The 16,850-nt window shown below is 40.2% G+C and overlaps 1 protein-coding gene across 1 annotated transcript in view; it reads right to left on the bottom strand.

Moving 5' to 3' along the window:
* BVES (blood vessel epicardial substance) overlaps positions 1-16,850 on the bottom strand; it is a 53,633-nt gene that overhangs the window by 32,372 nt on the left and 4,411 nt on the right. The window contains exons 2-5 of the mRNA XM_052646084.1: positions 12,033-12,269; positions 8,501-8,625; positions 5,769-5,956; positions 4,569-4,677 (exon numbers count right to left, since the gene is read on the bottom strand). Of these exons, the coding sequence (XP_052502044.1) occupies positions 4,569-4,677; positions 5,769-5,956; positions 8,501-8,625; positions 12,033-12,258 (648 nt within the window). The 5' untranslated portion in view covers positions 12,259-12,269. The remainder of the gene's footprint in view (positions 1-4,568; positions 4,678-5,768; positions 5,957-8,500; positions 8,626-12,032; positions 12,270-16,850) is intronic.

The following is a 16,850-nucleotide window of genomic DNA, read 5'->3' as shown; positions in this document are numbered from 1 at the left end:
TGTGGACATATGCCCTGGAACATATGGTAATTCTATATTTAGTTTTCTGAGGAACCTCCATACTGTTTTCTATGGTGGCTGCACCAACTTACATTCCCACCAACAGTGTAGGAGGGTTCTCTCTTCTCCACACCCTCTCCAGGCCATTCTGACCAGTGTGAGATGGTACCTCATTGCAGTTTTGATTTACAGTTCTCTAATAATTAGCGATGTTGAGCATCTATTCTTGTGCCTATTTGCCATCTGTATTTCTTCTTTGGAGAAATGTCTGTTTAGTTCTTCTGCTCATTTTTTCATTGGACTTTTTGTTGTTGTCAAGTTGTATGAGCTATTTGTATATTTTGGAAATTAAACCCTTGTCAGCTGCAACATTTGCAAATATTTTCTCCCATTCTGTAGGTTGTCTTTTCATTTTTTTTGATGGTTTCCTTTGCTGTGCAAAAGCTTGTAAATTTGATTAGGCCCCATTTGTTTGTTTTGTTCTAATTTCTATTGCCTTGGGAGACTGACCTAAGAAAACATTGGTATGATTTATGTCAGATAATGTTTTGCCTATGTTCTCTTCTAAGAGTTTTATGGTATTATGTCTTATGTTTAAGTCCCTAAGTCATTTTGAGTTTATTTTTGTGTGCGTGAGAGGATGTATTCTAACTTCATTGCTTTACATGTGACTAGGCAACCATTTTTTATTGATGGTTGAAAACTACTTTAAACCTGTTTAAATTATTATTCAATTTAAATATAGTAACAGTATTCATATAATAAGCTATGCGTGCATGCTAAGTCACTTCAGTTGTGTCCAACTCTTTGTGACCCTTCAGACCATAGCCCCCCTGGCTCCTCTGTCCATGGGATTCTCCAGGCAAGAATACTGGAGTGGATTGCCATGCCCTCCTCCAGGGGATCTTCCAACCCAGGGATGGAACCTGAGTCTTACGTCTCTTGCATTCACAGGAGAGTTCTTAACCACTAGCAACACCTGGGAAGTTGAGTCTTCCAAGTCCACAAGGTCAAGCATTTAGTTGGAAGCAGGTAGTTAGCATTTTGACTGAGGTCATTTCACTTGATAGCTAATGCTTCATTTCTGTCAAATAGACAGTTTTACTTAATGATTTCCTGTCACAGCAGCCAAGTGAAACATATCTTTAATGAGGAATTTTTTGAAGCACCTAGGAATTCTTAAAGCTTCCATAAAATACATTTGCTTTTTAGATTATTAGGGTATTTCAGCAGTGCCATGCTTGAGTTCTTGTGAAGAATTTTACAGAAGAAATAAAAGCCTAAAAAAATAAAATGAAAGTAGTGGAAGACACAAAAGAATTTCTCTCAAGTAGAGAATTAGACAAAGCATTTGTAACCAGGTTTGCTGCAATTACTCAAGGTGCTGGATTAGTCCCAAATCAATCTTACACCCTCACTTAATGAAAACACCTTATCAAGAACCAGGGTGTCAGAGGGAAATGCTGAATGTGCTAGCGTGGGAAACGGCAGTCTGACATTATGACTGACTGACTGTCCTCAGGGGAGAACTTATTATTTTCTTTGTGTACTGCACAACATTTCACACATGAAAATGTCCCAGAAGTGGTCCATTCAGCTAATTTTTATCGAATTCTCATCCGCACTAAAACACAGCAGAGCCAAGGCTGGCAGATTAAATTGCTTTGCAACTCAACCCAAAGATATACTTAACACTAAGAGAAGGTTTTATTTAAAAGGAGTTAAAACTCAGTGTTCCTTTATTTCACCAGAGCCTGGACATCTGCCTCCAAGACATTCTTTTTCCCTTAAAGTCAATAAAGGTTTGTTTTTCAAGCTTCACAGCACAGGATGTGCTATCGATTATGGGAAGGCAACAGCGGGAGGTAGAACCCAAAAGAAAAATGAAAATGGCAAAGCTCACTGGAGATGAAATGACTGTACAAAGAAGAAATAAGACACAAAACACTACTTCTGCCTTTTGTGATATTGATACTCAAGATTCTCCCAAGAGTTCTCAGCAGCAGCCTGTGTCTATAAGTCCTAGCAGAGTGCCAAGGGAGCAGTTGGCTGATTAGAGTTGGTGGGTCAGCTCTGTCACAGCCTGTCAGCATAATTACCGCACGTTCCTGAACAACGTTCACTGTGTGATCTCAAGGGACAGCCGCCAATTCTACTGGCTTCCTTTCCTCCTTTCATCCTACTGTTGAATTCACTAGCACCCCTTCCAAAGAATGAATTTAAAGAAACGAAAGTGCAAAGGAAGCAGCGCCTTGTCAGAACACGTATAACAATCCAGAGTTGGAGAAAAATGAAATTAGCAGGTAAGAGGGTGTGTAGGTGCAGAAGTCTGGCCACTGACAATTTCGTGTCCTCTGCCACTGGCACAGAGAGCGAAAAGCTGACTCTGGGAGCACATGATGGTTTTCATCTGGGAACTCGCTTCAGGAAGAGGCAATATACTCCTACACAGATGTGCAACAGCTATTTTTACTCTTGAGTATCCGCCAATAGGAACATTTGGTGAACAATCAAAACAGAATCTCTCTCGAGGGCTTACTCTGATGGGAGTCTTCTCCAACTGTACGGGACTTAGGCTCAATGATGCCAGAGCAGTTTTTATCCATTGATCAATCAGCCACACCAGACTCTCTGCAGAGAAAAGCTAACTAGTGCTTGGGGAGGCTGAACCAGTATCTTTCACCCAGGTAGGGTACCTTGAGTTTGGTCATGTTTTTAGAAACATGAGAAGCAAATCAATCATGAGGACTATTTCTCAAATGCCAAATCCCAATCCCCTGTCCTGAAGAAGCAGGAGAACTATGATGAGAGGTAGAAATTCCTTTGTATGTTAATTTAATTACACATATAATTTGAAGTCCGGTGTTAAAGACAGTACATGCTATGTCCCAGGGGCTACAAGCTGCTGGAAACACAGGAGGTTCAGTCCCCTTCCTTTCCCCAAATGCTGGTCTCCTCAGGATCCTATGAAACAGTTATTGTGTAAAATCACTTGCTACTATAAACAGAAATAGATGCAACAGATAAATGTTGGGCTTTGGAAGAAGAAGTTGGAAGCGGGTCAGAGGAATGAGGGAGAGAGGAAAGAAGTGGCCCTGGACCAGTTTATAGGTGGTGGTGATTAAAGTTACTGTAAGAATAAATCTCAGTGCAGAGCTGACCCCAGAAAAACCCAAGGAAGTGTGTAAGTTAGAGGAGGCAGGATGTAGGCTCTGCTTTTTCCTCCTGTATCTTTAGCTCAGCAAGCCTGGGGACAACATTGCAGCCAGGTAGTAAATTTATATGAGACCCTCTAGTAAACGCACATAACTTTAACATGTTGTGTGGTTACTCAGGCAGGGTAGGAGCGGGGCAGGCCTGAAACCATTGTAAATCCACTTAGCTAGTGTCTGGGAATGTCCCCTTGTATCTCCATGTGGCATCCCTAAGAGTGTGGCATCTCAAAATGAGACTCAACTATAAGACTTTGTCACCAAGAAACACTGATTTTTCCTCTGTCAGGTGGTAGCATCCCCTTCTATTCCACTTCCCACCTAAATGTTTACACCAACCCTCCTGTCAGTAATGCCTAACGCGGCTCCTGTTCATAAGAAACCCTATTCCCAGGATACTTCCTTACTGCTGTTTATCTAGAGGCTCAGACTAAGGAAACTCTCACCCATTTTCTTGGTTACTTTCCTGACAATACTGAGGGGAATAAAATAGGACAGCTGGACATTCACAGGAAGAATTAGAACGAAGTATCACATAATGGAGCATTTTGTTTTCTTTTTTAAAATATTGAAAGAGTCAGGCTGAGTACTTCAAATTATTCTAACTGTAAAGAACTTCATTCTTTGCCCTTAAATATATTCATTACATTTAAAAGAGTACAGTAGTTAAATTTTTTTTCATGAGGATTAACAAAGTAGGTTCTCTAGGGCAAAATCAGTTTCCTGCTTTTCCCCAGAAAAAGTAACCAATTACATGTTTTAAGTACACTGATTATCCATAACTGACCTTTTCCTTTCTTTCATAACAAAAGCATTAGATGTTCTCTATGGAAAAATTATACAAACAAAAAGGAAGAAAACAAAGCAATCAGACCTTCAGAAATAAGTGTTAACATAATGGCTAAATCAGGATATATATTTATAGGCCTCTTCTTGTGTACCTATACACACCACTTTCAGTTTTACAAGGAACTTCCCTGATGGTCCAGTAGTTAGGAATCTGCCTGCCAGTGCAGGGGACACAGGTTTGATCCCTGGTTCAGGAAGATCCCACATGCTACAAAGCAACTAAGTCCTTACCACCTGAGAAGCCACCTCAATGAGAAGCCCACACACCACACTGAAGAGTAACTCCCATTCTCTGCAACTAGACAAAAGCCCGCGTGCAGCAACGAAGACCCAGGACTGCCAAAAATAAATTTAAAAAAATTTTTGCAAAAATGGGATCATACTATCTATACCATATGGTAATCTCTTTTTTCAATAAGTCACGGTCACTTTTCCATCCATATCCTTTGGATTTTGAATAAGACATTAACTAGTTTCAATCTTTTTAAAAATCATGCCAAAACATACCTGGAATTTTTCACCTTTGTGCATCTGGGTTGATCTAAATTCAGGAGAATCTATAAAGGCACAGGGGTAAATGTTATGCAGAAAATGTCCTCGATAGGAAACCTTCATTCTGATAACAGAAATTAGTGTTAATAAATGCATAATAATTCACACATAACATCACAAGCCTTAAAATCTCCCTAATCTTATGGTTTTTTTATTTTGTAAAATCTTAAAGACCCCACAGGAGACTGACATAATTAAAAAGCACTTCCCAGGGCACACGTATTAGTTTCAAAATAAGTTTCACTAACAACAAGGGGAAAAAAGTGTCCATATTGAAGCAGACATGTTTAATTTCATCAGTGTCTAGCTGCTGCTGCTGCTGCTAAGTCACTTCAGTCATGTCCAACTCTACAACCCCACAGACGGCAGCCCCCCAGGCTCCCCCATCCCTGGGATTCTCCAAGCAAGAACACTGGAGTGGGTTGTCGTTGCCTTCTCCAATGCATGAAAGTGAACAGTGAAAGTGAAGTCGCTCAGTTGTGTCCGACTCTTAGTGACCCCATAGACTGCAGCCTACCAGGCTCCTGCATCCATGGGATTTTCCAAGCAAGAGTGCTGGAGTGGGGTGCCATTGCCTTCTCTGAGTGTCTAGCTGGAATGACCATATAATTCATTATTCAAACTGGTACACTTCTGAGAGGAAATAGACACTGCTGTCTCCCCAGGAGACTGATATTCCTAGAAGTTGCATTTTTGTGATATTCAAAAAAATAAGCAAGTCACCTCTAAAACATGCATCAGTTCAGTTCAGTTCAGTCACTCAGTCGTGTCTGACTCTTTGTGACCCCATGAATAGCAGCACACCAGGCCTCCCCATCCATCACCAACTCCTGGAGTTCACTCAGACTCATGCATAAGCTTCTTAAATTTTAATACTCAATTTAAACCTATTCCAGTTTTACCTCATTAAATTACTAAAAAGGTGAAAACTGTTCACAAGTAAAAATCCTGATTAGCAACATGATTCACTGAGAGAAATCCTACATAACGTTACCACATTACTCTGTAACGTTCTATAATGCAGTTGTCCAGATGAGAATTTACCTCCATGACCACTTACTCCATTAGTTGCAACATTCCCTTCCATTCATTTCCTACCCAGAGGCCAGAAGATTCCAGGCAAACAAGGCATTTTGATTTTCATAGAGCACTTACTTTCCTTTCAGGAGAATACTCAGACGGTCGTCAACTGAGGTTAGCTCCTCTACAGCATAGCTTTCACCCTTTTTCAACGTTTGGATCATGCAAAACTGTCCAGTTAATCTTCTGAACAAATCTGGAGACACACGGAGGGGTTCAAACAATCGCCGGTAGATGCTTTTGAGTTCCTTTTCGATCTTTACCTGAAAGCAAGCAGTAACCGAATGCCACACCTAATGCAGCAACCCTGAAACATCAGCTGCTGTGGTCTTAATAGAGTTTTCAGAATAAACGGATCTGCAATTCATGCCTTCACCCTTCTATATTTTGGTCAGTGGAATCTGACACCAAGAGTAAGTGGTGATGTAAGTTTCGATGCTAAAAGGGCACTTTTGCAATTAAGCTGAACTCTGACAACATATGGTGAAGATCTGCACTGTTGATTACATCTCTTTCTATGCACTGTCAAGCAACCGTGGAGGTTCTGATTGTTGTCACAGTATTCACCTTGCCCATCTTAGCATTTTCTATAAATAACATATTAATAAATGCTTTTCATTTTAGAACATTTCTGTTTCACAGAAGGAAGTTACAATAACTCTGAAATATTACAGCAAGGAAATTAGTATATAAATTAGGAATCAACTTGGAAATAAATTTATAAAGATTGATGCATTAAATGTTTTACTTATGTGCAATTATTATCTAGTGAGTTAATACAGGAAATCAAATATCCTTAGCTGTAATTACTACTTCTCATGTATTTATTCCAAAGCAAAGTGAAGAATGTAAAATTCAAATGGCTCAGTCGCCTCTGTTGTCAGACTATGTAAGGCCCAAGTCAAGCCTATCTGTGTGCTCAGCGTTAGTCTGGGAAATCTGTACTGCATGCAAATGAACTTTGATGTTCAAGTGGTCTTCCATCTCCATGAAATCTGTGGCAGCTATGCCATGAAGCTACAGACCAGGAGATCAGGGCTGCTCAGATGTCACTTGCAGCCTTTCTGACACTCTCACTTTCCTGCTGTTTCATTTTAATGAAGAATTAGCATTTACATTTTTCAAAGAGATAGGCTTATAGCCTGAGAAGAAACAAAAGCACAGATACTGAGTGATTTACTTCCGTGGTGGCACTATCACATCAACAACTACTGAATCTTATGTTCAGAATGTGGGATTCTAGGAAGTTCTGATATTGAGAAGCTGAAATCCTTATTATTGCTATCATCTACCTTCTCCACTCTAGAGCTTTCGTAATGAGTGTTTAATTAAATCACAGATCTGTCTCGCTTTCAGCGTGCACACTAGCCAGTGTGGCACGATGAATATATGAACTGAAAAACTGACTTAAATTCATAATCTGCTCATCCTGCCAGCCTTAGCTCCAGTCCCAGTTCTTCCATGAAGCCCTCTAAATTCCTCTCTTTGAAAGCATTCACTTATCAAAGGTTTTTTGAGCACCAGTTACATGCCAGCCATGCTTGGCCAGAACAGAGAACACAACAATAAGCGTGGTAGACGATCCTATTGTTTGCAGCTCCTGGCTGCTTCCACCCCTGAAAGAGGATCGTATATCCTCTTACCCCATCCTACTCCCACATCATCAGGCTTGGTCATGTCAGTTGCTCTGGCAAGCAGAATTGATATATGCTCCTTCTGAGCAGAAGTTTTAAGAAACAGTAAGTGTTTCTTTTGTTCTATTTCTCTCTCTGCTGTGACAATGCATGTCCAAATAGAACCTGCTGCTTCAGCAGAGACCCTGAAATGGAGAAGACACGTGGAATAGAATTACAGCTGTACACAGCTGCCACAGTCCATATATTAGGTGATGAAGAAAAAATGCGTTGCTGTTATATGGCACTGAGACTTTCAGACTGTTACACAGCATAACGTAGTGAAAACTGACTAATACAGTAAGCAAAACAGAGTGGGTTGCAAGGTTTGAGGAGGTCACAATCTAGTGGAATGTCTGTGATACATACCAAACTGTATCCGGGAAACTGTCATTTCCTAAGAATTACCGTTTCTAACACTTTTCTATGTGCATGTCTGGCCTTGAACATAAGATTAGAGCAAGCATGTTGTCTTTTGCTCTACTGAATATTTGCATGTGCTTTGACAGTCAACAGTCAACAAACAGCTATGCAGTGATTGCTAGAGGCCATGCTACTTTCCTTTTCTGTTAGCACCAATCGTTCTTGGTATGACCAAGGAAACACAGATAAGTTGGAGTGGAAAAGAAAAAGTTAAATATTACTGTCTTCATTACAATTCACTGAAAATGGTGATTTCCTTAAATGAGTATTTTGGACATAGGAAAAAAAAAAGCTATTACATTTAAAAACTAGCATAAAACATAACATGAGCTACTTGTAAATCATTAGTGTGTTCTGAAAGTTGTCTATGAGCACTTAATTTTATAACTAGGCAAAGATATTACCAAATGACATTTGAACATCAATAGGAAGAAGAAATAATGAGCTTAGATGACTAAAAAGAGAGAATACTGTCATGTTCTTTCATGTCTAAATTGCCCTAATGATTAAAAATGTTTTAAAAACTCGTTTGTGGAACAAATTTCATGATGTTCAAATATTTCATTTCCAGGCATATATACACAAAAAGTCTCATCTTCAGAAAAATGATATTAAAGGGCCTAAAGATATTAGATGCTCATTCTCAAATATGAACAAAGTACTTGATTAGCTTTAAAATCTCTTACTTATTAATTAATTGTTAGTAATTACCGGTCTTTTCTTGTACAAAAGATATGAAAGATGCAGAATGTTGATCCCCAGGAACACCGAGTTCCAGATCATGATATCCAAGGCACATCGGTAGAGAGTGGCCCAGACGACATAAAGGGCACATCCTGTGAACAACGAGGTGGGCATGTCAGATGTCTTGTAGCATAATAAGCTTGTCTTATAGCTTCAGTATGTAGCTTAATACATTTGTCATCCTCTGTATATAAAATATTTCCAAACACATCTTGGAAATACATGTCAAATATCACTTTGTTACATTTTGGTTTTTGTTTGATTACCAAACCAAACCACATGTTGTTGCAGAAAACTTGTAAAGCATAAAAGTCATTTTTAAAAGGAGAACAGAACCTCATAATTCTACTACTTAAAAGATAGCCATTGTTGATAGTTAATACTGACTCAGTTTTTCTGTATTTTTAACTGATGGCAAACCTAATGAATCTGCAATTTAAAACTTACTTTTTTACTTATTGCAGTGATTTTCTCATTTCATTAAAGCACTTCATATCGCTTCATGGGAAATAGATGGGGAAACAGTGGAAACTATGTCACACTTTATTTTGGGGGGCTCCAAAATCACTGCAGATAGTGATTGCAGCCATGAAATTAAAAGACGCTTGGTCCTTGAAAGAAAAGTTATGACCAACCTAGATAGCATATTAAAAAGCAGAGACATTACTTTGCCAACAAAGGTCTGTCTAGTCAAGGCTATGATTTTTCCAGTGGTCATGTATGGATGTGAGAGTTGGACTGTGAACAAAGCTGAACACCAAAGAATTGATGCTTTTGTACTGTGGTGTTGGAGAAGACTCTTGGAAGTCTCTTGGAGTGCAAGGAGATCCAACCAGTCCATTCTAAAGGAGATCAGTCCCGGGTGTTCATTGGAAGGACTGATGCTGAAGCTGAAACTCCAATACTTTGGCCACCTCATGCGAAGAGTTGACTCACTGGAAAAGACCCTGATGCTGGGAGGGATTGAGGGCAGGAGGAAAAGGGGACGACAGAGGATGAGATGGCTGGATGGCATCACTGACTCGATGGACATGAGTTTGGGTAAACTCCGGGAGTTGGTGATGGACAAGGAGGCCTAGCGTGCTGCAGTCCATGGGGTCGTAAAGAATCAGACACAATTGAGTGACTGAACTGAATACATAGTTTTAATTGATTGTAACCGATAAACCATAATTTAACTATCTCCCTGCTGGCGGACAGGTGAAATACTTTGGCTGTAATTTAAAAAAAATTATTTATTTTGGCTCCATCAGGTCTTAGTTGTGGCATACAGGATCTATTTCCTTGACCAGGGATCGAACCCGAGCCCCTTGCATTGGAAGCACAGAGTCTTAGTTTCTGCACCACCAGGGAAGTCCCTGTAATTTTTTATAAAAGCAGCTTTATATATAAAAATGTATCTGTTCTTGTGACTACTTGCTTAGGGTGGATGACCCAACAGTGAGCTAAGAGAATAAGCTTTATAGACTCTGATGACATTAAAGGACTGTTTTCCAAAAGATTTGTGCAAATTTGCACAAATCAGTTGGTTGGTTCGTTTCAAATCTGCACAAATTTGATTGGCTTTATGATGGGAGAATCAGTATATATTTTAAATTTAAAATTACCCATATCAGTTATCAATACAAATATATCAACAGCACATACACACAGAAAAACTAAGTCTTCCATTTTTAAAAGGTTATTCACTTACAATTTTAAAATTTCATTAAAATGATGTGGGGCACCTGAATAATAACCCAAAGTGTAAAAATTTTAATGTTCTTTAGCTAATGAGTGAGTGAGTGAAGTCGCTCAGTCATGTCTGACTCTTTGCGATCCTGTGGACTGTAGCCCACCAGGCTCCTCTGTTCATTGGATTCTCCAGGCAAGAATACTGGAGTGGGTTGCCATAGCAAATACTGAAGACATGTAAAATCTTATTACTTAAAGGAGACAGGGTAACATGATGGAAGGACTGACTGGGAAGCTGGAGGACCCCAATTATAGTCCTGGTTTGGCTAGTTTTCTCTGGTCTTAACCCTGGATGATTCATTTGATTTCTCCAAGGCCTCAGTTGCTTTGTTTCTACAGTGTTGGACTAGGTGATCTCCCTTGGTCTGTTCCACCTCCAAAGTTCTGTCTTAAAAGGCATAATTATTTTGCTTTTTTATCGGGTGTGGTTTTATTTCTTCCCTCGATGCTCTGTTCCTCCTGCTATAATCCCTACCTGACCCAGAGGTAACAGCCACAGAACCCTACCTTCCAGCCACCCTTCCAGCACTTTCTTTGACCCTTCCTTGTCGTTATCATGTATTTCAGGCACAGTGAGCTACTTTTCATCCTCCCTCAATGTGCTGGATCTCCCCCTCCTCTCCTTTGACCTGGATACCACACACACTCACACTCAGAGGAATCCTGTTCATCTTCCCAAAGCCAGCTCCACTGCCGTCTCTGCAGCGCACCCTGGTCTGCTTCCCCGCTGAGCCCATCACCCTGTCCATTTCTCCCTGGCACTGGAATGCCCACCTGCATCACAGCATCTGATGTGTCCTATGTGACTGCCCACCTGTTTCTCTCTGGCCTCCAAAAGAGTGTCTTTCTCAAGGATGCAGACTTCATTGTTCACTTTCTGTCTGACATTTTACAGATGCTCAAAAATGCATCTGAATAAATGAATCACCAGGGACATAATCATATAGAGAGTAACTTGTCCAGAATCACTAGCTAAAAAGGTAAATTCATCTGTTTTAGTATTTTGATATGGATTAATTTAACTTGCTTCATCAGGGTTAACAGAGTATCTCCCTAAAATTTTATTTGAACTATTGTGTCTGGGCAACTATTTTTGTTCCCAGTGTTGCTTTACTGCTCCCAGCAAGTAAACGACTATTCAAATAATGATAGTTAAAACTATAGAGTATTTACTATATGCCAGGCACTGCTGCTGCTGCTAAGTCACTTCAGTCGTGTCCGACTCTGTGTGACCCCATAGACGGCAGCCCACCAGGCTTCCCCGTCCATGGGATTTTTCCAGGCAAGAGTACTGGAGTGGGGTGCCATCGCCTTCTCCGATGCCAGGCACTACTGTAAGTCAAATATCACATACACACACACACTCATAAACACTCACCTAATTCTCAAACCCCAGGAGGTGGTATTATTTTTACCCTTATTTGACACCTGGGGAAACTGAGCTATAGAAAGGTTATTACCCCAGTTAATAACAGTTGGCAAGTGCTGAAACCAGGATTGTAAAAACACAGTCTGGCTCCAAAGTTTGCACTCTTACTCACAAACGGATTTCTGATGTCTGGAAAATCTAAACAATGTATGAACATGTTGTTAGCTTTATCTGAAGTACAAAAGGGTGAAGGCCTATGTTCTAACTTACTTGATATACTGCTAATTTGCTAATGAAGGCTCACAGTTTTGGTATGCTATAGACCCTCCCCAATACATAAGCCCATCAGATGCAAGTTATAAAAAAATTTTATATAACATCAGTTAAGTATCTTACCTACAGCTAACAGCCCCCTAAGAAGTATCATATGAAGGTGAAGTGTAGTTGGAATAACCAATCCAATTGCGAAAAAAATATTTGCTATATGAAAAACTAGATGATGTATCTCTCTCCAGTTTTCACAAGTGGTCTCATTGGAAGGCACAGGTAGGATTCTTTCTAACTCAGGCGTAAAACCTACTGCAGTTGCTTCTGCCAGTGGGCTAGACATGGTATAATTCATCTTGAAAATTCCTGTAAAAATGAAAAAATGAAAGGACAGTCAAAAAATGACAGCTGTATCTTATCACCCACCCCTATGGGTATTATATTATACCAAAATTATTTCTGTGAACTAGATGTTGGTAAATAGACTTGTCTGGTGCTTATGAATTAGACAGACCTAGGTTCAAATTCCCACTCTGTCACATATTAAATGTATCCATTTTCTTATCTGTTAATGATGATAATACTTCACTGACTTTATGATGAAATATATAAAATACTTAGGCTAGTGCCTAACTATTCCTTGATGTATATACCTATACATATCGAAACATTTATCTATTAATATGTGTATCTAAACATACTTGGTGAGATAGAGAGGAAGGAGGGATTTAACTAGCCTATAAACAATCACCAATATTCATAAACCACAATTTAAAAGTTATTTAATATAGTTTTCTATTATGCTGCCATTAGAGACACTGAATCCAAACACAGGAAAAATGACTAGAAAATGGGTTTTCTGAATACTTTGAAAAATTAACACCTTGTTATTTACTATTTGAAGGCTTAGGATGTTTTGTTGTTGATTAGTCGCTAAGTCATGTCTGACTCTTTGTAACCCCATGGACTGCAGCCTGTCAGGCTCCTATGCCCAGGTGTTTTCCAGGCAAGAAAATGGGAGTAGCATGACATTTCCTACTCCAGGGGATGTTCCCGACCTAGGGATCAAACCTGCATTTTTTGCATCTCCTGCATTGGCAGGTGGATTCTTCACCACTAATGCCGTTGTTAATCACTATACCATATATACGTATATACTGCATTGTCATATTGTTGTTCAGTCACTAAGTCATGTCTAACTGTTTGTGACCCCTTGCACTGTGGCACTCCAGTCTCCTCTGTCCTCCACTATCTCCTGCTGCTGCTGCTGCTAAGTCACTTCTGGGTTTGCTTAAATTCACGTCCATTGAGTTGGTAATGCTGTCTAACCAGCTCATCCTCTACTGCCCCCTTCTCCTTTTGCCTTCAGTCTTTCCCAGCCTCAGGGTCTTTTCCAGTGAGTCAGTGCTTCCCATCAGGTGGCCAAAGTATTGGAGCTTCAGCTTCAGTATCAGTCCTTCCAATGAATATTCAGGGTTGATTTCCTTTAAGATTGACCGCTTTGATCTCCTCGCAGACCAAGAGACTCTCAAGAGTCTTCTCCAGCACCACAATTCAATATCATCAATTCTTTGGTGCTCAGCCTTCTTCATGGACCAACTCTCACATCCATACATGACTACTGGAAAAACCATAGCTTTGACTAGGTGGACCTTTGTCCGCAATGTGATATCTCTGTTTTTTAATACACTGTCTAGGTTTGTCATAGCTTTCCTTCCAAGGAGCAAGCATCTTTTAATTTCATGGCTGCAGTCACCATCTGCAGTGATTTTGGAGCCCAAGAAAATAAGACCTGTCACTGCTTCCACTTTTCCCCCTCTATTTGCCACGAAGTTATGGAACCAGATGCCATGATGTTTGTTTTTTGAATGTTGAATTTTAAGCCTGCTTTTTCACTCTTCTCTTTCACCCTCATCATGAGGCTCTTTAGTTCCTCCATATTTTCTGCCATTAGAGTCATACCATCTGCAGATTGCTGATATTTCTGAGGTTGTTGATATTTCTCCTGGCAATCTTAATTCCAGCCTGTGATTCATCCAGCCTGGTGTTTCATATGATGTACTTTGCATATAAGTTAAATAAGCAGGGTGACAATATATAGCCTTGATGTACTCCTTCCCCAAATTTGAACCATGTCTCGTTCTAACTGTTGCTTCTTCAGCTGCATACAGGTTTCTCAGGAGACAGGGCAGGTGGTCTAGCATTCCTATCTTTTGAAGAATTTTCCACAGTTTGTTGTCATCCATACAGTCAAAGGCTTTAGCATAGTCAATGAAACAAAAGTAGATGTTTTTCTGGAACGCCCTTGCTTTCTCCATGATTCCAGTGAATGTTGGCAATTTGATCTCTGGTTCCTCTGCCTCTTTGAAACCCAGCTTGTATATCTAGAAGTTCTTGGTTCACATACTGCTGAGGCCTAGCTTGAAGAATTTTGAGTATAGCCTTGTGAACATGTGAAATGAATGCAACTGTACAATAGTTTGAATATTCTTTGCTGTGCTGTGCTTAGTCACTCAGCCGTGTCCAACTCTTTGCAATCCCATGGACTGTAGCCCACCAGGCTCCTCTGTGCATGGGGATTCTCCAGGCAAGAATACTGAAATAGGTTACCATGCCCTCCTCCAGGGGATATTCCCAACCCAGGGATTGAACCCAGGTTTCCCGCACTGCAGGTGGATTCTTTACTGTCTGAGCCACAAGGGAAGCCCAAACATTCTTTGGCATTGCCCTTCTTTGGGTTTGGAATGAAAACTGACCTTTACCTGTCCTGTGACCACTGCTGAGTTTTCAAAAATTGATGAAATATTGAGTAGAGCACTTTAACAGCACTATCTTTTAGGATCTTAAATAATTCAGCTGAAAACCTGTCACCTCTACTAGCTTTGTTATAGTAATGCTTTGTATAGAGTTGACATCACATTCTAGGATGTCTGGCTTTAGGCAAGTGACCACACCATTGTAGTTATCCAGGTTATTAAGACCTTTTCTGTAATGTTCTTCTGTGTATTCTTGCTACCTCTTTTTAATCTCTTCTGCTTCTGTTAGGTCCTTACCATTTCAGTCCTTTATTGTGCCTACCATTGCATGAAACCTGGAATCAAGATTGCCGGGAGAAATATCAATAAACTCAGATATGCAAATGATACCACCCTTATGGCAGAAAGTGAAAGGCACTAAAGAGCCTCTTGATGAAAGTAAAGAGAGAGTGAAAAAGCTGGCTTAAAACTCAACATTCAGAAAACTAAGATCATGGCATCCGGTTCCATCACTCCATGGCAAATAGATGGAGAAACAATGGAAACAGTGATAGACTTCATTTTCTTAGGTTCCCAAATCATTGCAGATGGGACTGCAGCCATGATATCAAAAAACTCTTGCTCCTTGAAAGAAAAGCTATGACCAACCTAGACAGTATATTAAAAAACAGAGTTATTACTTTGACAACAAAGATCCATCTAGTCAAAGCTATGGTTTTTCCAGTAGTCATGTATGGATGTGAGAGTTGAACCATAAAGAAAACTGAGCACTGAGGAATTGATGCTTTTGAACTGTGGTGTTGGAGGAGACTCTTGAGAGTCCCCACTTGGTCCTAAAGGAAATTCATTTCAGTGCCTGTTTTTGCGACCCCATGAACCACAGCACACCAGGCCTCCCTGTGCATCACCAACTCCCAGAGACCACCCAAACCCATGTCCATTGTGTCGGTGATGCCATCTAACAATCTTATCCTCTGTCATCCCCTTCTTCTCCTGCCCTCAATCTTTCCCAGCATCAGGGTCTTTTCAAATGAATCAACTCTTCTCATGAGCTGGCCAAAGTATTAAGTTTCAGCTTCAGCATCAGTCCTTCGAATGAACACTCAGGAATGATCTCCTTTAGGATGGACTGGTTGGATTTCCTTGCAGTCCAAGGGACTCTCAAGAGTCCTCTCCAACACCACAGTTCAAAAGCATCAATTCTTCGGGACGCAGCTTTCTTTACAGTCCAACTCTCACATCCATACATGACCACTGGAAAAACCATAGCCTTGACTAGATGGACCTTTGCTGACAAAATAATGTTTCTGCTTTTCAATATGCTGTCTAGGTTGGTCATAACTTTCCTTCCAAGGAGTAAGTGTCTTTTAATTTCATGGTTGCAATCACCATTTGCAGTGATTTTGGAAACCCCAAAAATAAAGTCTGACACTGTTTCCACTGTTTCCCAATCTATTTCCCATGAAGTGATGGGACTGGATGCCATAATCTTCATTTTCTGAATGTTGAGCTTTAAGCCAACTTTTTTACTCTCCTCTTTCACTTTCATCAAGAGGCTCTTTAGTTCTTCTTCACTTTCTGCCATAAGGGTACTGTCATCTGCATATCTGAGGGTTACTGATATTTCTCCCGGCAAGCTTGATTCCAGCTTGTGCTTCCTCCAGCCCAGCATTTCTCATGATGTACTCTGCATATAAGTTAAATAAGCAGGGTGACAATATAGAGCCTTGACATACTCCTTTTCCTATTTGGAACCAGTCTGTTGTTGCATGTCCTGAATATTTATTGGAAGGACTGATACAGAAGCTGAAGCTCCAATACTTTGGCCACCTGATGCAAAGAACTGACTCACTGGAAACGACCCTAATGGTGGGCAAAATTGAAGGCAGAAGGAGAAGGGGACAAGAGATGATGAGATGGTTGGATGGCATAACTGACTTGATGGACATGAGTTTGAGCAAGCTCCAGGAGTTGGTGATGGACAGGGAAGCCTGGAGAGCTGCAGTCCATGGGGTTGCAAAGAGCTGGACATGACTGAGTGACTGAACTGAACTTGCATGAAATGTTCCCTTAATATCTCCAATGTTCTTGAAGAGATCTCTAGATCTCTTTCTTATTCTGTTTTCCTCTATTTCTCTGCATTGTTCATTTAAGAAGGCTTTTTTTTTTTTTATCTTGCTTTGCTATTCTC

Source organism: Budorcas taxicolor, chromosome 9 (genome assembly GCF_023091745.1).
Source record: "Budorcas taxicolor isolate Tak-1 chromosome 9, Takin1.1, whole genome shotgun sequence".
NCBI lineage: Eukaryota > Metazoa > Chordata > Mammalia > Artiodactyla > Bovidae > Budorcas > Budorcas taxicolor.
This window is presented reverse-complemented; position numbering and strand designations above follow the sequence as displayed.